This window comes from Ascaphus truei, chromosome 15 (assembly GCF_040206685.1).
Source record: "Ascaphus truei isolate aAscTru1 chromosome 15, aAscTru1.hap1, whole genome shotgun sequence".
In the NCBI taxonomy this organism is placed as follows: domain Eukaryota; kingdom Metazoa; phylum Chordata; class Amphibia; order Anura; family Ascaphidae; genus Ascaphus; species Ascaphus truei.
This window is the reverse complement of record NC_134497.1, coordinates 634,444-662,302: the sequence shown is the minus strand read 5'-3', so window position 1 is coordinate 662,302 and position 27,859 is coordinate 634,444. Positions and strand designations below refer to the sequence as shown.

At 42.2% G+C, this 27,859-nt stretch overlaps 1 protein-coding gene across 1 annotated transcript; it reads right to left on the bottom strand.

Annotated features, from left to right (window-relative positions):
- Positions 1 to 57: 57 nt before the first annotated feature.
- PARD6B (par-6 family cell polarity regulator beta) lies at positions 58 to 27,859 on the bottom strand. Its single transcript, XM_075571253.1, has 3 exons — positions 27,635 to 27,859; positions 20,997 to 21,219; positions 58 to 6,071 (listed from the first exon to the last, which is right to left on the bottom strand). The coding sequence occupies exons 1-3, from the start codon at positions 27,695 to 27,697 to the stop codon at positions 5,236 to 5,238; spliced, it is 1,122 nt and encodes a 373-aa protein (XP_075427368.1). The 5' UTR covers positions 27,698 to 27,859; the 3' UTR covers positions 58 to 5,235.

The window sequence follows — 27,859 nt, the reverse complement described above, 5'->3', positions numbered from 1 at the left end:
CAGAACTCAGAGTTTAAAGATATACGGCAACATCGAAATAAAATGTACAGCGCTCCATTTAAATCCAACGTCTGTTTATTCAGGGACCTTGATCAAGTTAGAAAATCTTATTCTAGTGAAAAGAAAGATGGGCACAGGGTGATCTATTGGTTTATTTCTCCAATTCGTAAAAATATAAAAAGACATGAACATACAGAAGCTACAGTTTGATTGTTTCAAAAAATTTAAGTTCATTTAGTGATATAAATGTATATTTTACATTATAGTATTAAAAATACTGATATTTGACATTGAAAACATTCTCGTCTGTGTAGAAATCACATCGCTATACCATTTGAAATACATTATTTTTCACAGGTAAGTTGGTGAACACACAAGCATTTCTTATCTTCAGTGTAGATCGGGGTGGGCAACTCCAGTCCGAGGGCCACCAACAGGTCAGGTTTTCAGGATATCCCTGCTTCAGCACAGGTGGTGCAGTCTTCAACTTGGCCACTTGTGCTGAAGCAATATCTGAAAACCTGACCTGTTGCTGACCCTTGCAGACTGGAGTTAGATGCAGAACAGCTGACAGTTGGATTTATACAAGACAAAGAATAAAACGTTACATCATTATTTCAATCAGCGCTCCAGAAAAAAAAGTGCAAGTTTGGGGGGTGAGGGGTGGATTTCCCTCCCCCAACAGAATTGTTATTGCCCCTCTATTTCATGCTTCAGGTCAATAACTGAAAACCCATGAATCCAGTTACAAGTAATCACTCGACCTCTGTGCAAGGTTACACACAGGAAGGGCCCACAGCGGTTAATGGTCCTACATCGATCCGTTTCCTTTATAACCAAGGTGGCGGAAAAGGGACTTTGCAAAGAGCCTCTTTAGTCATGAACAAAAATAACAAATGTTTGTGCTCGTTCCATATTTCCATGTTTTCAGAAAAGTAATACATGCTTAAGTGTTACAGCCTTTGTGTTGCTGTTATATGAGCTCTAAAAGGCCGTAGCATTTGGAACGGCATTTTTAATCAGTTTTACAATGGCTACTGTTCGTCCGCTTCCGTGTGAAGAGGTCGGGAGGGCCTGCATTTTACGGGATACCTTGCACACCATTTATAGATTCTTTGGCCCAAGAAGGTAACTAAATGACCCTTACGAGAAGACATAAGTATTTAACTATATAATTTGTCATATTGGACGTAGCACTGGGGCTTTTTGCCTTTTATGGTACTGTATACATGAGGTCACAATCTCAGTAGCGCTCCTCCTGACACGTATACGTGTGGTAGGTTTGTTTTGCGCTTGCAGATGTGTCAATGTATAGACCATCAGCATCATCACTTCTGAGAACCGTGTATGCTGCGGCCGTCACAACATAGAAGCAGACATTATTTAGGCGTTCATTATTAAAATTGCAGCGTCCCACTTGCTCCATTCCCAAAAAGTGCCTCTTTTCAAAATGCCCCTTTTGACTACCCAGTAAAATTTACCGACAAATGCAACTTTCTTCTTTGAAGAACTGCTAACGTACAAAAATATCTTTTGGAGACAATAGCGTCGGTGAATTTTCCAAGTGCTGCGCTTTAAAATTAGCCTTACTCGCCAATGCAACTCCTGCATCATCCTTATTTCTGCTGTTGGTTATGTGCAAGGGAACAAATAGTTAATATACCTTTATTGGACCAATATTTTACAGCAGGGGCGGCCAACTCGTCTTCAAGGGCCACCAACAGGTCAGGTTTTCAGGATATCCCGCTTCAGCACAAGTGGCTTAATCAGTGTCTCAGCTGTTGACTGAGCCACCAACTGTGCTGAAGCAGGGGTATCCTGAAAACCTGACCTGTTGGGGGCCCTTGGCGACTGGAGTTGCCACCCACCCCTCCCTGTTCTACAGTATCAAAGCTTTGAACCTCACCTCAAAAGCTTGTATACCAGTGTTGGGTCAACAAAAGCTGTTGGCTTTGTTTTTACGTTAACAGGCTAATACGCTACATTTAGTCGGCAGTTGGGTAGGTATCCCAAAATCACCATTACAGGCATCCCTTGATCTTACCTTTGTTCTTTATTACAAAACATTTTCTTCTATCTACTCTATGGGCCAATGCAGTGACCCATTTGTGATTTTTATGGTGAGACTTTGGGGCAGAAGTATGAAAGCCATTACATATACTTTGAATTATCAGACAGACATTAGAAGTAGAGGTTATCTGGTGTAATACTTTCACTTTATTGCAACATCAGTATCTCACCAAGTGGCACTGCGTCTTTAAGACATAAGCACATGTGCAAAGGCAGCCATGTTCTTAATCTCCTTGTAAAACACAAAGTATAACCAGCTCTAGTTCTCAAGGGACGAAGACGGAAACAGCGATTGAGTCACTTGTGCGGAAGCCGGGATATTCTGAAAACCTGACCTGTTAATGGCCCTTGAGGACTGGAGTTGCCCACCCCTGCTCTACACAAGGGGTGCTCAATTCCTCAAGCACCCCCAAAGGTCAGGCTTCCAGGATATCCCAGCTTCAGCACAGTGGCTCAGAGACTCATTCCAAAATTGAGCCACCTGTGCTGAAGCAGGGATATCCTGAAAACCTGACCTGTTAGTGGCTCTTGAGGATTGAATTGCCACCCCAGCTCTACACGACCAAGCAAGTTACACTATTTAACATACTGTAAGATGTGTTTGCTGTACAAGTACAGTAATAAGTTACAGAAAGAACTGACAGCAGTTTCAGACCGTGAATTTTAAAGCAGTCAGATTTTTTGAAGGGTATCAGATGTTAAAACAAAGCATATAAAAAAAATTAAGAGGTAGTATGTGAAAGTATTCATTCGTAAATCTATGTGTATTCATAGGGGACCCCAGTACCACTGATATATATACAATTTAAATAATGTTTCGACATTCTGATCATTAAACAGTAGAGATTTAAAAACATACAAAAATATAGTGGCATGATCTTGATGTGAAATTAAAATTACAAGCCAAAGCCTGATAATGCCTTTATCCAGTGTCTAAAATGCTGCAACATTCTCGTTTGGTGATCCGGAATAATTGTCACCATTTCTACATCAAATCTTTGGAGCAAAGCCCTTTTCATTTTTTTATTCTTCACAGTATACTTAAGTTCATTCAAACAGTTATAAAGTGGAATCTATACAGCCTTGATCGCGTACAAAATCTATAAAGTTACGTTCTGCGAGTCATTAAACGACATAACCCAGCGTTTAACTTGCCCACATAGGTTCATATTAAATGCTTGTGCAGGTTTACATGACTTTTATTATATTCAAATTATGCAAAAACTGGCGTTTAGCAGCACAAGGTATCTACATATTTGTTTAATAGCGTTGCGATAAATTATGATTGTTGAACGTTTGTAATGTTCAGAAGTGCCATATTCTTAACGTTGCGAAGCCCTTATTCTGCCAGTCACCCAGTGAGCCTGTACGTTTGGACGTGTATGCACACGCATGTATACATATATATTGTGCGCACATGCGCAGCTCGTCGTAACATTGAGTGAGCGAGGTGGATAGCTCTATAATCAACATTATATTGATCACAAATAGAACCATAGCAGAACACAATAAAATTGATTATTCCTTTCACACTATAAAAATATTGTTTCCTCCTAAAAGAGATTTATCTCATGCACATAATTAACTTTGTTCCAGCTATGAAGATCAGGGGGTGCTCAACTCCAGTCCTCAAGTTCCCCCAACAGGTCAGCTTAAGAATATCCCTGCTTCAGAGCAGGTGGTGCAGACAAAGACTGAGCCACTTGTGCTGAAGCTGGGATATCCTGAAAACTTGACCCGTTTGGGGGGTGTGGGGATAGGGGGTCTTGAGTACTACAGTTGAGTACCCCATATCAATACATTACAAATAAACATCATCATTTCAATGAAGTTATGATTTCATGCGGGAATTACATATTGCCGTGCGAAATCTTATTAGCCGTATGAGTCCCGCAGAAACGGATTATTGCACACTCTGCTTTCTCTTATTGGCCCAACATTAATATGTGAGCATTGGAAATAACCAAGATCATATATTTTTTCTGTCAACAATTCACGTGTATAAATGTGTTCAAAGTGTACTTGACACCACATAAAAATCCATCCTGCGATATTTAATTGTATCCATAGCCTGGTATGGCTCTTTACATCCAAATAAAGAGACAAGTGGAACGGTCACCAAAGATTTATGGAGCTAGTGTGTGGGGTAAATGACCTAGTCCTAGAGGAGATAAGTATGAGCGCTGTCATACGCAAAATCGCTCAGGATACCGCCAAGTCTGGTTACAGTGTTACAAATCATTCATTAAACCAAAGTGTGACATTAACTGAAATCCATTTGAATTATGGGTTCTCAATTTGCTACAATAACAGCGCAAAGGTTCATGATAAAAAATAAAAAAAAAATAAAATAAAAAAAAAAACCCCTACCTACAAGGGAATACAATCACTGAGATTCAGAGAGAATTAAGGGATATGCGAGCACCGATCACTCATTTAACGGCTAACCTTTGTTTTGACTGTAGTCTACATTTAAAACAAATTATACAAAAAAAGGTTCATGTACTTTTGTAGAAGACTATTGCCAAACATGTTTTTCAAAAGGGTAGAGGGCTAGATCTCTTAAATAGTTACAATGATCCATTAATACTTTATTGTTTTCTGCAATGCATTACCAGCATTTGTGGCAAAAAAAAAAGTGAACTGTAAGTGAGAAAAACATTTAAGGGGAAAAAAAACAAAACCATGAATCATTGAAACAAGAGAATTCGGTGTAAAAAGCTGTATGTATACATTTAAAGTTAAGAGAATAGGTCCTCAATGCACAAAATGTGCATATTGTCCGTTACATTGCAAGCAAGCTTATTCTTCTGCATTTACTCAACATGCTTGAAACAGTTAAAAAGTGGAATATGGTGTTCTGTTCGCCTGTGGAATGTGAGACTGAAAGATAAACAACTATTTACTTTACTCCTTCATTTAACAAAAATAGACATACATACTATAGGAAGCATTCAAGAAACAACATTAAATGGGAAACAACTATACATATATACCGTTAAAATTAAATGGGTGGGGAATATAGATATACCTTTTTTTAAACTATTTTTTTCGCATACAATGTCACACAGAAAATAAACTACGAAGAACTAAAAGGTGCAACCAACAAGCCATTATAAGAAACCAAATGGCAGCCTGCGGCAAGGAGTAGCATTACGTGCCGAGTTACAGTGTAATGATGGTTCCATCTTCTTCTATGATTTGTTTCTCGTGGATATTGTCAAGCTGCTCTCGATCGCCTCCACTTGCACGCACACTGAAATCGTTTGATGGGATAAAACCATTTTGCGTTGCATCATGGTAACATTCAAGCTGTGTTAGCGATTCCATGCTTTCGCTGTTTGGTATCGCTTTTGGAATTTGCTGAGGCTCGCCACTGTCTTCTATGATAATGTCCTCGTCGTCACTGTCAATTTCTTCAGGGTGATAGTTTTGCACAATGTGCTGCGTTGGTACGTTTCCTTGTACACTAGTACTGCTGTCAGTGGACTGTCCTGAGCTTCCAGAGGTGCGACTGTTCCGCACAATATTATTTCTCTGGTTTGCTGGCCTTACAGTGATAATCAGGTTGTGACTGTTTGCAATCATCATATCCGTAACTTGGTCAAGGGTCTTTCCAGACACTTCAATGCCATTGACTTCAAGAACCTCATCGTTCACCGCTAGCAAACCTGTGCTTTGTGCCAGCCCACCAGGAACAAGCCTGGATATGAAAATGCCAGGCACTTTCTCCAAGCCATGTGGTGTTACTCGGACACTGGAGCCGTCACGTATGTAGAACCCGAGTGGTTTTTCTGTTCCATGTTTATAGAGCCGAACTCTGCGGTGGGTTTCTGGGAGAATGTCAACATCAATGATGGAAGACACGGGTCTGAAATCACGAGGCATACTGATCAGTATATGGGTCTTCTTCCTACTGATGTCTGGACGCAAAACTGTGGCAAGGACCGTCTTCTTCTTTGTTAAAGTGTCTGTACCGAAGGCGCTGTAATCCGCTTCTTCTACATATATAGAAAGAAAAAAAAAAGATATATATTAACAATTGTCCTAACAAACATGTTAAACAGAAACATTTACAACACAAGCGTCTCCATGATCGATATGCATGCGGCTTATGAAACAGGTATACATAAATTATACATAAAAGATTAAACATGAAAATAATTTTATTTTGTTAAAAATCAGATTGAGTCGTTAGAATCCCGAATTAAATCCAATACAAATCTTGGCCAGTACATACTGTATCACTACGAACACAAAGTGACCAACGCCTGCAATTCATTGAAATGGCTTTATAGAAGACAGGACACACTGATTCATGCCGAGCCTGCATGCGATCGTGTGAGACGCTTACATTGCCAGCCAACAGCTGTTTGTCTACGATTTTTCATTTTGTACAATTAGTTCCATTGTCTTCTAATGATACCAAGATAAGAATGGCAATTAAGATACTAAGTTAAAAATTGCTCGGAAATCCGTCAACACTTAATAAACTAAAACCAGTTAATTTTTTGCCAGCCAATAACAAACACATTTTACTTAGAAACCACAGAACTGGCCGAGATTATGAATTATATATGAACATTGTACATTTTACACTTCCGTAGAAGGTGAAGATCGGGGTGGTGTTAGGGCATAAGCAAACTCAATTATTTAGTCAACTGCTGGGTACAAGATGTCCTTCCCAAAATTACTGTAACCAGGTTGCGGTTTCCGAGCCCAAACCGCAGGGATTTATAGAAGCAAAATTATGTTGACCAGTCAGTATATGGTTCATACTTTAGACCGTTATAACTGTATTCTTAGGTACAAGAATAGCAGAGACCCCCAAATATAAGAGGCCTCCAAAAGCTCATGCTACCAGAGAACATGTTATAGATTAGGGGAGCTCAACTCCAGTCCTCAAACACACCCCACCCCCCTCTCGGTCAGCTTTTCAGGATATCCCTGCCTCAGTACAAGTGGCTCAGTCTTCAACTGCACCCCCTGTGCTGAAGCAGGGATATCCTGAAAAACTGACATGGGGTGGGGGGGTGGGGGCTCGAGAACATGAGTTGAGCTCCCCTGTTGTAGATAATAAATCATGATGGTTTCTCTCCGCAGATTCAAATTCTGTGAGCTCCATACTGCCAAAGATTTTACAACATAAAAACGCCATTATGGTTTTATGCAATGCAGATTACACAAATACAAATTTGGTTATCCACAGAGGATATCAAAGCACATTCCATTGTAACATAACACACATCATCCACCATTTCAGGGATGAGTAACCTGGTAGAACGCTCTTTGAATAAGTTTGGCCTCTAAATTGGAAATGTGAGGAAGAGAAAAGCAATAACCCAATTATGAGCACAGGCAGATAGCTTGGATTGCCAAAAAAACTGTCTGAGGTGGACTTCCCACCAAAAATGTAACTGCATATTTAGAGTTCTCATCACTATCTCCGGGCTTCTAATATCACTATACAATTCATATGACGGAAGGACCTCTTCAGTTAAATGTGTTTTTTGATATATTGCATCATATCCAGAAACAAGAAAAAATGGATATAAAAACATGCAAAGAATTCAGACAAAGTACAATCTAATAATAAAGCAAAGACTACCAAGCCCTGTATCTTTCAGCAATGATGTCCCAATAAAAAACAGGCACACCCTTTGACTCGATAATTCATTTAGTTGTAGGATTGCACATCTAGGTCAGCCTTACGCACAAATACAATTTGTTATATAATGAACTTGCAGATCTTTAATCATCTCTCACCTTTAGCCTAGATGACAAATCTATGACACCATCTCATATTCGCAATTAGACAAAACAAAAAGCCGAATGGAATGTTAGGTGGAGGGGGGGGAGAGAGCAGAGATTCTCATCGCATCTGCAAAGTATCCGTTACGTCACAAGTATAAAAACAAGACCTCTACATCAACAATGACTGGTTAACACAAACCCTTCACACGCAGAGTAGACGATCACTACTGTTACATCATGGGTGGACAAAAGTGTTATATAAAAAATAAAGTAGGCACCAAATTTTTGGGGTCCCAACACGTGCATCTGTTGGGGTCTCCCCCCCACCCCAACTCAGGCTCCTTAATAAATACCCCCCCTCCCTGATACTTATCTTTCCCTCCATCATGGATATGCTCTCCCCCCTCCCGCTTTCTCATTCCACTCCTCCCTGAAATGGATCTCACTTCTCTCCCCCTCCCCTCCAGACCTCACACAGGAGGTGAGCACAGAGCCAATGCTCTCTGCATTTCTCCCCCAGCCATCGTGTGCCTCAGCAGCTTGCTCTCCTTAAACCCTCCCACCTTGTACTACACACTGAGCAGCGCAGCTCTGAGGGACCCGTCAGTCCCAGCAGCCACACCATCCTGCTTACATTTCACGCTAGTAAAGCAGGATCGGGTGCATTGTGAGCAAATAATTAAATCCATGCGGAAAAGTAGAGAGCTTAGGTTTAGGTTGTCACAGCCTATTTCCAATCATATATGCACACCTTTATGTATGCCAGTGTTTCCCAACTCCAGTAATCAGGGAATCCCAACCGGTCAGGTCTTAAGGATATCCCTGCTCCAGCTCAGGTGGGTCAATCAGCGGCTCAGTCATTTTGACTGAGCCACCTGTGCTGGAGCAGGGATATCCTTCAGACCTGACCTGTTGGGGTTCCCCGAGGACTGAGTTGGGAAACACTGATGTATGCATTAGTTTGAACAAACATCAAATAGATACATTTGACATCTGGAATATACATGGTAAGGTTTTCCCAACGAAACCTCTATAGATAAATTCCCATGGCAACCTCAGATAGCACCAGCTTAGCCTTCAATATGCTGTGAAAGCCATTTCTCCAGGTCAACGCTATTTCAATGCATGGAAATCAGACGTTTCCTTGACATTAACAAGCAGTTTAAAAACCATAATTGGATCATAATAAACAAGGGCCTTTGTGCCACCAGTAAGGAAACTAAAATGTGGGTGTTTATGAAGGAGACAATACTTTTAATTTGTAACTGCAGCTTTAGAGGCAAAAGTGCTGTGACCCCACTACTGAAAATGCAGTGTTTGGCAAGTGTAGAACTGTTCCATTTCACCACCATGAGCGGACAAACAACGAGTGAGTTTGTGCTGGCCAGTGCTAGGAACCACACATTCCACAGAGTCTTACATCCAGCAAACCAGCTGGCAACATGACAGCTGCTTTTCTTTCATATGGCCAGATTTGCAGACCGCACACCAAAAACATACTGTAGCTGCAATGCTTCCCCATCCTATTCCCCACAAAGAAAAGCGTTCTCCATATTAAACATTGAAACGTGTTATTTGCATAAAACCATATCTTCAAAATGTATAACCCTCTCAGACAAAACCAATAAAGATGAATCCCTTTAGAAGTAGCTCGGATCATTGGCTGGTGTTAAAAGGCAAGCCTTGCAAGGCTCAACTAAAGTACAGATATAATGCCAAGTCATTTAATAAATACATACAACAACAACATAACAAGCAAGCTTGTAAAAAAACGAAAAATTACGTGTCATGACTAGTGGCAGACCGATAAACAGTTACATTTCAAGCAGGACACTCCATGCGTAATGAGATATCCATCAGAAGTATCCATGTTTTACCGCCTGGTCCTGTCTCTGGGTGCATATGAAAATGAACAGACCAAAATCTGCTCATGTGTGATCAGTGTCTGAGATCACTGCCCGATATGCATTTGTTAGGGCATCAGAATATGCACTTAGAATTGTTAGAGAACACACACACACACACACTAACACACACACACTAACACACACTAACACACACTAACACACACTAACACACACTAACACACACTAACACACACCTTTTTGGTAAATATCCCTTGTCTCCATATTCCTTCCACATAAAAAGGTTTTCACTGGGGCAAACTCAAGACCTGGTGACAAGAGAAGCTATTCCGATAACTTAAAATGAACTTGAGTGTGGGGCATGAATGTTCCCTGCTCCGTGATGACTAAAAGCCAATAAAAAGTTGTGCCACAGAATTCTTAGCGGCCGCTCTGGTACTGCCTTTGGCTAGTTATTGTCCCGCCCACCCCCTGATCTGTGATTTAGCTTTCTAAAGTAGAAATCTAGAAATGTACTGTTCTAGTCCAATTAAACCGCCTTATTGCAAACGGATATACCTGTACAGTATATCTGGAGATCTAGATATATCCTCCTTTATACAGCAGAAACTGGAAATGACCGTGCACGCACACACTGGTTGAGAATAAGGCTAATATATCTGTGTACCATACAGCTCCGTCCAATACGGAATGAGTTAAAACAAGGGCTGTTACAGACCGAGCTGGAAACCTACGTCATTTTTAAGGGTGTGTAACAAAAGCCTCAAGACATAATTGACATTAGTATTGCAAAAGCATCTCACAAACAGTCATGCTTTGTGTGTGCTTGAACTAACATTTCCAGTTTCTGCTGTATAAGGTAGGATATAGATGTATGCCCTCTTGCAACAACAACAACGCAGCTTAAATGGAATAAAATCAGATGAGGACCGGGACAATACCCAGTTCAAGGCCCCTGGGCCCATTTCTCAGACCTATATAAAAATATTACTTGTGAGCACATTCACATGCCTTAGACAGGTCTGCAACCCTGCCATTCACCATTATCACCCAGCCTACAGCACTTACACCGCAGCAAGGGATTCTGGGAAATAACATGCAAATGAGCACACAGTGCCACCTTTTGTCTCAAGACCACATTACATGGTTAAACCCTTGAGCCAATGCATGCTGCTTTAAACAGTTTTTAAACATAGCCTGGGATGAGATGCAAAGCAATAAACCCACTTAGCCTCCATAGTGTCAGGGACACAGCAAGATGCCGTGCAGCAGATGCGGGCTGTAGTCTGGGACCAGAACACCACTGCAAGGCTAGATACTCCTCAAGGTGGGACCCTCCAGCTGGATACCACCCCACGTGGAAGCGGATACCATCGCTGACTGCGACGGCGTGGGACCAGACTCTCTCTTCAGTCGGTGGTACCGAGTGCCAGAGCACTCGGCATGTATCACACCCAATCTACAAGTGCACCAACTCTAACACTGATTGGGGCGGCGCTGTCACACACTGGGTGGTTGGGTGCCCAGGGCACCTCAGTACCACCCGGGTGTGGACAGAGGGCACGGAGTGAGAGTACGGCCCTGTGAGGCCTGTGTACTGTTATTTGCATGTTCAGTAAACATGTTATCGTACACGCGGTGTGTACTTATTGCATTGGGTCCTGTGAAGGGGTTATCCGGCGCTGTCAGGATCCCTCACAGGTGGAGGCGCTGTCACCCGACGATCCCGGGACACCCCGGGCTCCAAGCAGCGGAGGTTCAGGCTTCCTGTGAGCCGCAGGTAAAGCACCACACACACACACACACACACACACACACACCATAGGGTGGGGGAAACAGCGATATATATATATATATATATATATATATATATATATATATATATATAAAACTTACAGTTTGATGTACTTCTACATCACTGATATATTGTTCATGGCAGCTTAAGTGTTGCTTACTACCATAATCTTTCTATCTTCTCTTATTTACAATAGTATGGTCCGCAATGAGGAGCAGTGAGCAGCGTTTTGGTGCTGGAGGGGGTCTTCAAGGGTGAATATTTAAACCATAAACTTGTCATTTCCTTTCTACCAAACCCTATGACTGAGAAGCAGAACTCTACAGTTCTTTATCACGGTTTTCCTTGACAATCTTTAGGAACAAAAAAGGTAGATTTGTCCAGCCTACCAAGCTAATCATTGCCTGACTAAAGTGAAAAACATTCTGGCACACATCCAGAGGGCAGCATGTTAATAAAAATATGTAAGAGGTGAATGTCCACATAATTCCTTCCCAGTCACAGTAGTTAATATATTACAGAGTTGAGGCATGGAATTTTAATATAACTTCTAGAAGAGTCAAAGATCAACACAAGGTGTAGATTGCGCCAGTCGCATGTTGTGATGTCTTGTCAATTTACAATAAAAATAAGCAATAGTTTGCAAGGTCACAATAAGATGTATGTTACTTCACAGACTGATATCTTCATGTAAATGTAATGAAGAAAAATGGTTCAGGGAGATGTGGGATGCATTAGGATTTATTACAATGCTACGATAAAGTCATGTTGAGTCTCCTCATGGACGTCAAGCTATGAAAATTAGTTACAGGTCTCGGAGTAGTACACAAATCTTCCCTAAGGCTAGGTCTCCAGTACGTTCTGTAGCACGTGCTATGGCGTGCGCTGCAGGAACAAGTACCGCCCCTCAATGTGCCCAGGCCCACTACCTGCCTTGGCGAGCAATATACTGCCGCGTTGCTCGACAGATTTTTCCGAAGAGAACAAAACTGTGTTCAGAAGTAGCGACAGCGTCACGTGGGTCCGTGAGAACCAATCCTATGGCAGACTTCCCAAGCCAATCAGAGAGAAGGAAATAGCAGCCAATCAGAGCACAGACTACAGCATGCTGCAGTGGAAGAGGATGTTATTTCTTTAGCCACAATCCCCCTTCCACCACAAAGACTCATTCAGAGGCGAGACCGCAGATCGCGGTTTCCACACGTGCACGCTCCGCCACCCCGCCGGGCACGCGTGCCACAGGGAAGACTGGGGCCGTAGCCTAATTGGACTTATCTGAATCATGACAGCACTATTTAGAATTTAGTGTTGTCTATAAAATAGTTTTATGCATCAATGCATTCAATCCTCAGTGCACATATCCTGAATGTCAAATTCAAAGCTCTAGCAACTGGATAAATAAAAATATCAATTTTGTAAACCTGAAAAATCATAGATTAAATTAAACTAAAAGTGGAAATATACATGCATTAAAAGGAATAAGCAATATTTGCTTTGTATGGTCACCTAGAACAGCGGTGTGCAAACTGGGGGGGCGGGAGATTTGTTTGGGGGGTTGGGGGGGGGCACGGGCAGTTGCAGAGGTCCCGCGCTCTTCCCCAAGGCATTTAAATGAAATGTCAGGGAACCGCACGAGGCCTCTGCAACCTCTACTTACCAAGGTTCAGCCTGCTTCTTGACGCGTGACCACGTCAACGTGACGTGAAATGACGCTGCGGGTCACACGACCCTGTGGCGTCATTTGATGTTGCGCGAGGTAAGATGGGGGGGAGGGGGCTCAGCATATAAAGTTTGCGCGCCCCCGATCTAGAACAATGGAATAGCCAGAGAGACGGAATTCTGCTGTCATGTTTTGCTTCCGGCTTCTGTAACAGCACAAGCGGTAGTGTCCTCCGTCTGTGTGTGCGCTCTAACAGAAAGAGAGCACCTCCGTCTGTGTGTGCGCTCTAACAGAAAGAGAGCACCTCCGTCTGTGTGTGCGCTCTAACAGAAAGAGAGCACCTCCGTCTGTGTGTGCGCTCTAACAGAAAGAGAGCACCTCCGTCTGTGTGTGCGCTCTAACAGAAAGAGAGCACCTCCGTCTGTGTGTGCGCTCTAACAGAAAGAGAGCAGGACTAAGTAATACATCTCCAAGTACTAGAAACTCTTGGAAAATTCAACTGTCATAAATGACACCACAAATCAAAAACTCCACGGCCAGACTCAGAGGCCCCAGGACATTCCACCAGATCACCCCCCAATGGAGAACTGCACTGGTTGACCATCAAGCAAAGAGCAACATTTAAACTCACTATAGCACACCCGGCGCACCATGACACAGGGCCCCCCTTTAATGTACACCCGGCGCACCATGACACAGGGCCCCCTTTAATGTACACCGAGCTCACCATGACACAGGGCCCCCTTTAATGTACACCGGGCGCACCATGACACAGGGCCCCCTTTAAGGTACACCGGGTGCACCATGACACAGGGCCCCCTTTAAGGTACACCCGGCGCACCATGACACAGGGCCCCCTTTAAGGTACACCCGGCGCACCATGACACAGGGCCCCCTTTAAGGTACACCCGGCGCACCATGACACAGGGCCCCCTTTAATGTACACCGGGCGCACCATGACACAGGGCCCCCTTTAAGGTACACCCGGCGCACCATGACACAGGGCCCCCTTTAAGGTACACCCGGCGCACCATGACACAGGGCCCCCTTTAAGGTACACCCGGCGCACCATGACACAGGGCCCCCTTTAATGTACACCCGGCGCACCATGACACAGGGCCCCCTTTAATGTACACCGGGTGCACCATGACACAGGGCCCCCTTTAAGGTACACCCGGCGCACCATGACACAGGGCCCCCTTTAATGTACACCGGGTGCACCATGACACAGGGCCCCCTTTAATGTACACCCGGCGTACCATGACACAGGGCCCCCTTTAATGTACACCGGGTGCACCATGACACAGGGCCCCCTTTAATGTACACCCGGCGCACCATGACACAGGGCCCCCTTTAATGTACACCCGGCGCACCATGACACAGGGCCCCCTTTAATGTACACCCGGCGCACCATGACACAGGGCCCCCTTTAATGTACACCCGGCGCACCATGACACAGGGCCCCCTTTAATGTACACCCGGCGCACCATGACACAGGGCCCCCTTTAAGGTACACCCGGCGCACCATGACACAGGGCCCCCTTTAATGTACACCCGGCGTACCATGACACAGGGCCCCCTTTAATGTACACCCGGCGCACCATGACACAGGGCCCCCCCTTTAATGTACACCCGGCGCACCATGACACAGGGCCCCCTTTAATGTACACCCGGCGCACCATGACACAGGGCCCCCTTTAATGTACACCCGGCGCACCATGACACAGGGCCCCCTTTAATGTACACCCGGCGCACCATGACACAGGGCCCCCTTTAATGTACACCCGGCGTACCATGACACAGGGCCCCCTTTAATGTACACCCGGCGTACCATGACACAGGGCCCCTTTAATGTACACCGGGTGCACCATGACACAGGGCCCCCTTTAATGTACACCCGGCGTACCATGACACAGGGCCCCCTTTAATGTACACCCGGCGCACCATGACACAGGGCCCCCTTTAATGTACACCCGGCGCACCATGACACAGGGCCCCCTTTAATGTACACCCGGCTCACCATGACACAGGGCCCCCTTTAATGTACACCGGGCGCACCATGACACAGGGCCCCCTTTAATGTACACCGGGTGCACCATGACACAGGGCCCCCTTTAATGTACACCCGGCGCACCATGACACAGGGCCCCCTTTAAGGTACACCCGGCGCACCATGACACAGGGCCCCCTTTAATGTACACCCGGCGCACCATGACACAGGGCCCCCTTTAAGGTACACCTGGCGCACCATGACACAGGGCCCCCTTTAATGTACACCCGGCGCACCATGACACAGGGCCCCCTTTAATGTACACCCGGCGCACCATGACACAGGGCCCCCTTTAATGTACACCCGGCGCACCATGACACAGGGCCCCCTTTAATGTACACCCGGCGCACCATGACACAGGGCCCCCTTTAATGTACACCCGGCGCACCATGACACAGGGCCCCCTTTAATGTACACCGGGCGCACCATGACACAGGGCCCCCTTTAATGTACACCGGGCGCACCATGACACAGGGCCCCCTTTAAGGTACACCGGGTGCACCATGACACAGGGCCCCCTTTAAGGTACACCGGGCGCACCATGACACAGGGCCCCCTTTAATGTACACCGGGTGCACCATGACACAGGGCCCCCTTTAATGTACACCCGGCGCACCATGACACAGGGCCCCCTTTAAGGTACACCCGGCGTACCATGACACAGGGCCCCCTTTAAGGTACACCCGGCGTACCATGACACAGGGCCCCCTTTAAGGTACACCCGGCGTACCATGACACAGGGCCCCCTTTAAGGTACACCCGGCGCACCATGACACAGGGCCCCCTTTAATGTACACCCGGCGTACCATGACACAGGGCCCCCTTTAAGGTACACCCGGCGTACCATGACACAGGGCCCCCTTTAAGGTACACCGGGCTCACCATGACACAGGGCCCCCTTTAAGGTACACCCGGCGTACCATGACAGGGCCCCCTTTAAAAAAATGTAAGTGCCACACACCCAGCCGATCCGCTTATAACGAAGTCTGAGCGTGGCTCCCGATTTAAAAACACCTCCATTTTTTTTTTTTTTTTAAACATTCAATGCTTTATTGCCAACGGACACACACACACACACACACACACACACACACACACACACACACACACACACACACACACACACACACACACACACACACACACACACACACACACACACACACACACACACACACACACACACACACACACACACACACACACACACCTAAACCATGTGGGAATTGAACATGAATACATTTTATATAATACACATGCAGGAATCAAACCCAGGACCTTTCATATGCCAATAAGAAATTCCCTACCTGAAGGATTGGTGTGATGAAACAGACTATAAATATACTTAACAGCTACAACACAGTGCAGTAGACTGTATGTTAAGTTTGTTTTTAGCGTCTGTGACATCACACAAGCCCTGTGTGATATGGTATATTTTATAATTTATAAATTATTATATAAAATAATTTATAAATTATACCATATCATACAGCAATCGAGCCCAGGACCTTTCATATGATAGTACCAATTCTCTACCTGCAAGCCACAGGGGGCTGTGTGTGTGTCAAGTGACCCTATGCGCTCGAAATTCTACGTAAGTGCCACGCACGTACACACTAATATAGTAGGAGGCAGAAAAATGTTATGTCCATCAAGTTCAACTTTTGCTGAATGTTAACTGGAAGAGATAATCATTCTATTTTTATATTTATAGTTATATTGATCTAGAGAAACGCAAACAAAAAACCTCTGGTGAAACGTTTGCAATCTATGCCTCAATCTTGCCGACTCCAAATAGCAGCAGCCACAGTTCTCCCTGGATCAATGGTCTTCCAAGGTTTTACACTTATTTGGCACATTTCACTAAATGGGTAAACTTCAAAACGTGTAATAGAATATTAGGTTTATCTACCACTAATATAAATCCCACGTGTGAGCACATTCACATACAGGTCTGCAGCCCTGCTTTCCCCCATTATCTCTTCGCACACAGTGCTTCCACTGGAGCCAGGGATTCTGGGTTATGACATGCAAATGAGCAGTGTCATTTTTTCTTTAAATCCATTTTAACATGCCCCACAAATCAAGCATCCCAACAGCCTGCATTCGTGGCTACTGTCCCACATCCACTCCTACCACCCATTGTGGCCAAGCACTGCCATCTACAGCACATATTCCCTCACCTGCTGTCTCTGCAAGTCTCCCATCATACCTCTTAGATTGTAAGCTCTTCAGGGCAGGGATTTCCTTTCCTTTTGTCTGGTTTTGTTGCACTTATTATTATTATTATAATTCCCTGTACTGTATTCTTTGCGAAGCGATGAGTACGCTTTTGGTGGCTATATAAATAAAGACATACAATATGGACTCCCTATAAGCTTATACTTGCTGTATTACACAGCTTTTCAGCACAGCCTGGGTTAAAGAAGTGCAGAGCCAGTAAATCCTACTCACAGACAGGTGTTTTGACCTTTTGGGTCTCTTCAGTGTGAGGCTGGATATACTGGCTATGCAATGTGAAGCTGGGCTAGGTTTCAACTTCACATTCTATAAATTATGGTGGGGGAAAAAAGTGACAAAAACCCTCCACTGTACAGCCAATAATAATCCCACGTGTGAGCACATTCACATCTCGGACAGGTCTGTAACCCTGCCCTTCCCCATTATCTCTTAGCATACAGCCAATAATAATCCCACGTGTGAGCACATTCACATCTCGGACAGGTCTGTAACCCTGCCCTTCCCCATTATCTCTTAGCATACAGCCAATAATAATCCCACGTGTGAGCACATTCACATCTCGGACAGGTCTGTAACCCTGCCCTTCCCCATTATCTCTTAGCATACAGCCAATAATAATCCCACGTGTGAGCACATTCACATCTCGGACAGGTCTGTAACCCTGCCCTTCCCCATTATCTCTTAGCATACAGTACTTCCACTGCAGATTATTTACCCAAAACACAAAGAAAGTTGAAATATGAACAGCAGAAAAGCGTTGGTGGTTTTTCCAAGGGGAGTATGAAAGATGTTCAATATATCCAGACTGAGAAAACGTATCCAGGCACTCCAGTGGTCTTGATGAAGAAAAATAAAGAACTCGGCTTAGAGAGCACTCTGTTACCAGAAGGCGAGTATATCAACTGTATTTAAAAATTATTTTTATTAATATCCAAGTTAAAATAAAGTTCTACGTGACGTCAAGCATCCCGTTGTCACGGAAACGCAGTGTCAGACATTTTCACTGGTGTTGCAGGGGAGAAGCTCGGAAGTTGCAGACGACAGCGGGTGAATGTGATCGAATATTAGGTTATCGACCCAAATCACAAATAAAAAAGTGGAAACATCAAAACAGCAGAAAAGCTTCAGAGGTTTTTCTAAGGGGAGTATGAAAGATGTTCAACATATTTACACTACATTTTTACAGAGAGGTTATTTCCATATCACAAAAAAATAGTGGCTAATCTTCGATGATTGTTCATTTATCAATGGCAATCTCATTGATTTTATATAGCTCCAAGGAGTATAATATTGGCAGACTTCTAATCTCAAAATAAGTGACTTTACAAAGAATAAACCTATAAAATATAACTGTTTTGGGATAGTTTTAAAGCACCGCACTTCACAGAAGAGGGACGTTCCCATAGCACTTAGAGACGAGAATTGAGATTTTAAGGATATCCTCACAATAATTTGTAGTAATTACACGCACAATTGCAGTGATTAGAAGAAAAAAAAACATATGCAAAAAAATCTTTCAATTCACAAGATTTTGCAGCTGTAGGTTCCATAAAAGGGTATATATTATCAGGAAATACTGCAGTATTCATTCCCACATAAAGCAAAAGTGGAAAAATTGCCAGCGCTCAAAAGAAAACAATTCCTAAAAAAGTGCATGTTTCCCGTGTTTTACATCGTTGAATAAAATGTTAGGCCGCACCTATAGTGCCGATGGCGAAAGTGGCCCGTCGCCACAGGTGAAAGCTATATTTCGCTGGGCGGGAGCAGCGCAGGTTTCCGGCCATTTGATTGGTTCAAGGGCCGTCACGAGGCGACAGCCCTTGAAAAATCTAATTTTGCCGGCTACCAGTTTTCCTATAAGCGCACGCGGTGGCGGCGGCAATGCATTTGTTTTCGGGCGACGTCATGTCGCCGGCACTATAAGCGCGGCCTTACACGTGGAGTCATGGGAAATAGATACTGTGTGACACAATGAAACGTTCTATCCTGAAATTGGAATGGACGTGTTTTGATCCCAAATGCAGTTACTACAATACATAGTACAACCAGCAAGTCTGTATCATTGCCACTTGGAATAGTTTAGTCGCCTAGTACAACATGGTCTCACAAGTTGTTCTTCACATTCCTGCATAAATATGGCAATTTCGTCTTGCTTCCAAGTCTTATGTTGCTCAAAAAAGGTGACAGTCCATTAAAAAAAGGTAATCAATCTTATTGAAGTATTTTCTAGTAATTTTTAATGTGCGTTTCTTGGTTGCATGTTGCTGGCCTGGCAACCACATCCAAGTGAAAATTATACTAAATTATGAGGATTAGTTATAGTTAGCAAAGCCTAAATTATCCTTTAATGATCTTGATCTCCGCTATTATTGCTTGTACAATATTGTCGAGGGATTCACCTTTCCACGTGCCTTTATTGCAAAGCACCATGTGTAATGCTACCTAAAAAATATGGAACACAGACACACACACACACAGACACACAGACACACAGACACACAGACACACAGACACACAGACACACAGACACACAGACACACACACTGCATATTTGGTAAGAGTCAAGCTGCCTACTGTGGCATGCAAAGGCCTGTATTATTGATAGTACAAACAAGAAGTGGCATTCGTTTATACTCTAAAAAAAGAAAAACACGTCACCATTCAATAATACTATACTTTTTTAAGTGACTATTTTCTGTGTTATCCAAATGTATCTTTTTTTTTTTTTTTTTTTTTTTTTAAAGGGGGCGGCATTTGCCAAATTGGTTTGGGCTATCCTACATAATATGGTTCAATGATCATAATGATCATAAAAGTGCTGAAAATGGTAGTTATTTTTGGGATAAATGTCACTATTACATTACGTTGTATAATAAAATGTTACATCTTAACAAAAAGAACATTTCTCTTCAGAAGCTATAAAACTTGGCAGAGTAACATTTCATGATAAAAATCAACACGCTGGTCCAGCCATACAATACCTCCCTATAAAGGACCATTCAATGAAATTGGGTTGTTCTCTTCTACACAATGCGGTACTGAAAATCAACTTTGCAAATGTTACCCTGAAGCTAAACTGGATAATTAAAAAATAAATAAAATTAATTTAAAAAAAACTCAGTCTCTGCACATGCATACATGAACACAATATCTAAAGGCAAGTTCTCAAATGAGAATGACATGAAAAGAAAACAAGGAGTAGAACTGATAAGATAGCTGAACCTACGGAAGAAAAACACCTGTTACACATTCACAAACTTCATATTAATACAAAAGGGGAGTCCAACTAAAATGGAACCGCTCAGAACATGTGGGAGTGTTTTTTTTTTGTAAAGATAAACAAAATTAGTGTGTGTACACACTAAGTATGCGTGTGTGCGTGTGCGTATGCGCGCATTCAAAAGAAAGAAACCAAATATAATTGGCTACAGTGGCAGACATCAATATAGTTTAAGTTCAGAGATATTAATATATCAGGTTATTAAAGATGGCTTTAATGATCTCCTAATGATAAACCTAAATTGTAATAGAGTGGCATGAGAATCGTGTGGTTCATCTTACCTTTTCTTTGCAGAAATATCCGCAGCAAAGGGTTTGCAGTAGTTAACGCTTTGTGGTAGTTGTCATCGTTGTTAATGGGCAATAAGTCTCCATGAATATCCGCATACCCAACTAGAACATCAATATTTGGTATCTTGTGTACATGCTGTAGTAATCCATAGAACTCGTCGAATCTCCCTGGTTTAGATCGTTCCAGGGCAAAACGACGAAACTCTGCTCCAAACTAATGGGAGGAAAAATAATTTTAATGAACATATGAAGAATTTCTCACAAATTTAACAAAATTACAATTCTGGGTGGATTTTCAACTGATAATTGGGTAGTCTGTTGCAGTCACTGTACACAATGACCACAAGAAAATGATGATCACAATTATCTCCTCGAAACACATCTTTGACTGATAATTTCCTTTACAACAATGGATGCATCAGCAAAACTGAAGTGCAGGGAGATAAGTAATCCTTTTCCTGGCTTTAGACTGTAAAATAGCACAAGTGTTCATATCACCACACACATAGGAGCAGCAAAGGGCAAGAAAAGGTGGTTGGTGGTTACAAAAGTAAGTGTGTGTGTGTGTGTGTGTGTGTGTGTGTGTGTGTGTGTGTGTGTGTGTGTGTGTGTGTGTTGGATATAGAGGATAACCTCCTAGACGTTCCGAACTATAAGTTCTTTATCAAGGATCAACTCCTTGATAAAGAACTTATAGTTCAAAACGCGTAGGTTATCCCTATGCTTTGGTTATTCCAATAAACTTTTTTTGCATCAATTGGATCCTCTTCTTGCTCCTTTTTTGACTGTGCACTACTCCTTACTTCTCTACTTGGATTTTTTATCAGCATCTGCACATCATACCCAGTTCTGGAAGTGGTGACTGTGAGTACTAGATTTTCCATTTAAAGTGGACGTTCCCAATGAAATAGAGGGAAATAGAGGGTTGGTGACAACTTCACTTATCCTGTTTTCAGGGATTACCTGTCATTTGAAAGTGCTTTATGGATATACTCATTTACTGCATTTATGAACATGGATTCATCCATGCCTCCAATAATCTGGATTTAATTATATTATTACATCAGCCTAGTACTAGAGCATTCTTACTACGCTCCTCATCGAAACTAAAAGCAAAGAAGAATGTGTAAGGCGTGCATTCATCGTATCAATGCCCAATACTCTGATGGGGCTCTTACATTAGGTTCTTAAAGCAGACATTATTGACGTTATTGATTGAGTCCCCATTTGAACACTGCTGTTTTATACAGGTTTTATTTTAAATAAAAATTAAAAGTGCCACCATATTCCAAAGCGCAGAACGATATGGGAAATTACATACCAAACAAGATCCAATAAACGTAGACAGATACAATAGATGTTGAGAGCCCTTCTTTTGAAAAATGCTACCAAATTCAAGGGCATTGGTTGTGTGTACTCAACTAGCAAATACTGTATATCAAGCAGAACATCACAGTGGTACAAATGAAACACTAAAAGATTACTCATACTTTCAGTGTGTTCCACAGATATCAGGCACACCTATGTACAGTATGACTAAAGTCAATATACAAGATTTAGAAACACATTCTACTTCAAAAGGAAGAACAATACATACAGGTTGAATCAGGACAAACAAACAGAAAACACATACATTTTGTCTTAAGTAAAATACCTTGATAAGATTATTTTTGTACTTAATTTGAATTAAATCCCAAATGTTTCTGCACACTAAGTATGCAGGGTATATTAAAAAAAAGCCACTTAAAAAACCCTTTAAGACTACTTTTTGGGTGAGGAATGCAAACATTACCAGTCAAATACTTTGGGGTGTCACAAGGAACTGTTAAGACTGACTGGCACACACGCTTTAATGTTATTTACCTAAGAAGCCTTATTGAATTGTCCTAATACCAAACATACATATTTTCTTGTTGAATTGCATTACTTCAACAAGGCTACACTTAAAATATTTAATATCAGTTTGTTTGTATGCCATATATGTCCTTATTTCTACCTGTGTAAAGAGAATTCTTTACAACAGGGGTCCTCAACTTCAGTCCTCAAAACCCCCACAGGTGGCTCAATCAATGGCTCAGTCAAAGACCACCCACCTGTACTAAAGCGGGGATATCCTGAAAACCTGACCTGTTGGGGGTGGGTGGAGGGGGGGGGGGGGAAAGATGGTGGGAGTCTTGAGGAGCACCACTAATTTACAAATAAGTATATCAAGAGCTACAAAGTAATCACAGAGCATTCTGAGATCTGTAACAGAGGCAAAATTGGGAGTGGGGAACAGAACTGCCAAAACTGCTTATCTCAACACTTTGGCAGCTTATTACTGTTTGACTACCGTTTTATTTTCATTGAAATTGGAAGATTTCTAATGATCGATATAGAGCCCTTGTATTGACCTTCCATTGTCTTGTTCAATCAATGTATCTCCTTCTGTACAATGATCAGCAAGTGCTCAGCATTTTAAAGCTGCAGACCAAGCAATATCGTACGTGTTTTTTTTTTTAAATTAATCAGTTCTGTACTGCGAGAAAATACTTGTAGCATTTTTTTAAAACAACTTTGAATTACATGTTTAATGTATTATAATGTAACAAGCATTTTTTGTTTCTATAGCAACCATTCACAAAGTCATATCCCCTTCCTCTCCAGAAACAGACTCTGGCACACCCCTTTTGAGCCCTGCCCTCTCCCTAGCAGTGCACCAATTGTATCTAGTGACTGCCTGGTCACATGATCTTCCCCAAAGAACTTTGCATCTTTGCTCATCTTCTGCTGCACTGACAGCCATTTAGTGAACCCCCAAGCCAAATCTGAGCGGATCGAAAAGCAAATTAGCTAATTACTTAGTGTGTATTGTATTAATGCACATATTAAAGGGAAAAATTAAAATAAAAAAACACGACAGCTTGGACTGCCGCTTTTAAATAATAATAATAATAAAAAAAAATAAAAAACCAATTAACAAATAAGCACATGATGGTGGTTTAATACCCATTCATGTATTTGTTTTCCTTTATAGGCATTTTCTAAAACAGGACAATTTAATTTATATAAAGCCAACATGTCCTGTACCCTGAAACACTTGCAACAGATGACAAAATCTGATAACACTTCTTACTAGACTGGTATGGTGACTTCTACTTTTAGAATCACTTGGTATGCACTACACCCTTACCCAACCAGATTTTTCAGGGACAGCACATTCTTGCATTATATAACAATATCCATGCTAAGAACAGAAATGTATTAATTAATTGACTCAATTAATTGATCTGAAGGATCAATTGTGCTTACAAGCATACACACTTTAATAGCAAATGCATATTTTCAGATTATATAAAACCAACATATTTAGAACAGAAGACCCTAAAAAATTAACATTTCCCAAACACCATATATATTTCTTCAATGCAATAGCTTTCATTCACAATAATGGAATGCAGGAGAATTTTTTTCTTTTCTTTTACTAAAGCACAAAAATGCATTGCAATTAAATAAACATGGCTATAAGATGTAGTTACGAGGAGATGAGAAAGTGAACCTTCTGCAATGCATACTCCACCAAGGCTGTCTAATCTAACAGAGCACCTTATATGAGATTGGAGAAGTTGTCCATTTAACAGTAATGCACTGACAGATTTTTGGTTCTAAAGCTCTCAAGGGGATTTAAATATATATTTATTTTCTGTAGCCCACTACCATGGGTATACCAGCCTATGCATTCTAGACGATTAAAGTGCTTTGCAGCTGGCTTTTGAAGTTGCAAACCTCATAAAAAATGTTATGCCTCTAATTGATAGACCGTACCTTATTTCAGGATTGTGCCAGCTTGTCTTTGGGTGGTTTTTATATTGCATAATTTTACTCCCCTCAGTGAACCCCCCCCCCCCCCCCCACCCCACATTTCACCCAAAGCATATCTGAAGCATATCTTACACCATTCTTTGCACATTGAAAGCACAACTGTAAACATTTCTGAAGAAGCATTATCTGTCCAAGTGCAACACATTTATGTAGGATGGTGGTTGTCACAGATCGTGTGACAGTGATATCATTGAGGTACTTTATACAGAATGGCGTAAATTATGTAGTCCTGACCACACTACTCTCCAAAGAAGTTGATCAGTTACAATTGCATATCAACAGGCAACGCCTCTGGCTGGCAGCACTGGAACACTTCATTCATATACTCACCCCAAAAACAAACATGCTGTCATGTAGAGAAAAAGGAAAAACCCAAATTCCCATTGATGCTTTAGAGATCAAAATTAAAAAAGATGTTACCCTTGCCAGGGTTTTTTTATAATTCCCCCACCAGATAAATAGTGGCATTAAAGGATCATCACCCTATACTGTTTTCTTGAGGTGATTGAGAGCTTTAGAATCAGACCTATACCAGGACAATTGTAGCCTGCCAAACAAACTTACTGCTCTTTTATTAATACTTTACAGAGAGAATCGAATACAGCCATACTCCATCGTCAGGTAGTGCAGCATAACCAGAGGTGGCCAAGCCATGGTGACAATGCTACTTGAAGTGAAGGTAACAGGTTTGAAACTCTGTGCCAGACATATTTCCCCGAGTATCAGGCACAAACAGTGATACCAAATACTTCAGAACAAGGTTTCATTGGGCCTGTAAAATTATAGGTGCCACCTATAGTCTGCCAACTGTTTATACTAAATGAGAGTAGCAAGTTAAAGTAGTATTTAAACACAGGAGACCCAGGGTATGAAATGCTGCTTTAACTTCTTGCAGCTTGGGAAATAAGAGACTTTCAGGTGCAGCACGAGAGTCCTGCCTTTTGTTTCAGCTGGAAGATGTCGAGATGGAGGCACTCCAGTGGTCTTTCAAAAAGTCTAAATGTATTACAGTGTGATCAACGTGTCAGTCCGCTTGTTGTCGCAAGCGGACAAACGTTGATTGCACTGTAATAAATGTACAACTTTTTGAAAGACCACTGGAGTGCCTCCATCTCCAATTAAACCGGTGGATCCGCATCCAGCTGGACTACGTTTGCACTATAGTACCACGAGTGTGCCTGTATTTGGACTTTTCTTTCAGCTGGCCAGCTCTCATCGTCAGTAAGTTCAACGGCTTTCAGCATTTCTTTTGTGACCTGATGAAATGAACACCCGAAACCTTAAAGCACCAAATCTATTCACAGAGGCATTACTGCGGCTGCAAAACTAGTTCAGGTGACAGCCAGTAAGATCTACAAGGGACCTGTCAGGTCCAGAGAAGGGCAACACAGTGCATGAAAATTGTCACTAAACTACTAGAAAGCATAAAAAAGATGTTTTATGTATGTGATCACCCTTATTTTATTTGTACAGCGCCAACATACTCCTTAGCACAGTACATATAAACCGGTTTCTGCCCATGCAGCCTATTCAGCACCCAAGTCAACCTTTTCAAATAAGTTCTCAAACCTGCATTATTTTGAAAGGCTATAAGTCACAGAAAAAAAGGAAAAAAAATTGGTAGATCTGGGATTAGAGGACTATTTGCCAACAAAGCATGAATACTGGGTAGTAACCTAGCTCCCCCTACATAATGTTATATACAATAAAAGAATTTAAGGGTAACAGTCACGTTATTTAATTTATTTAAAGGGACAGAGACTGGGTGCCATTTAAAACCAATTATAATACATAGGGGCTGAGGCAAGTATTAACAAGACGTTGGCATGTTGTCAAAAAGATAGCAGCAGTGCTGCAGGGAAATAACACCACAGCCAAATAAAATAGCATCCCTACCAGTGCTGAACACAGGACATGGAGATGTCTTTACCCAGAAGCTTCAGAGTTTACAGCGTGCCATATTCCCAAGCAACAAATCAAACCTCATACAAGTAAATACATGACACGACCAGTACATATGCACTACGTGTATATTACATAAATGAAACGCAAACAAACGTATTCCAACTATATCTTACTCACAGACCAATGTTTACACACCAATTACCGGTGCACTTCCACATCTATATTTAGATCACGCAACATTAAAAAAAAAAAAACACGCGCATCCAAGTGCTAACAATATATAAAAATGTAGATAGATATCCATCTTTACATTTTCACACGAATATGTTTATAGATATAAAAAAATCTTTACATTTTCACACACACACACACACACACACACACACACACACACACACACACACAGACACACACACACACACAGACACACACACACACACACAAATCTCCAATAAAGAATATCACTTGTGAGCATTCACGTCTTAGACAGGTCTGCAACCCTGCCACATAATATATATACACACACACACACAAATGTAAAGGTGTGTATATATATATATATATATATATATATATATATATATATATATATATATATAAATAAATGTCTGAAAATGTAAAGATATATATACATATCTCTTTACATTTTCACAGGTATGTATGATTACATTTTCACACACTATATATATATATATATATATATATATATATATATATATATATATATATTCTCGTAGATCAGGCAGTGGGATACTAGTATATAAAGTAGGGATTTGAGGATACAGCATACATACACACTAACACCCCCTGATATCCCCGCACCGCCTGCATACACCTGCATACCCCCGCACCTCCCTACGCACCTTGCTCTTAACCTCCACCGTGCTCAGGGACCTGCTGCTCGCCGCCCTCGGGCCCCGGTTCATCTTCGCGCCCTCTCTCCTGCTGCCGCTTCCCCCCTGCGCACAGTCACACCTCACCGCTTCCCCCCTGCGCGCTCACACACCTGCACAGCTCACCCGCTCCCAGCCACACACTGCTCTCCCCTCCCTCCCAGCACGGAGCCGCCTCCTCCCGCCCGGGGCCCG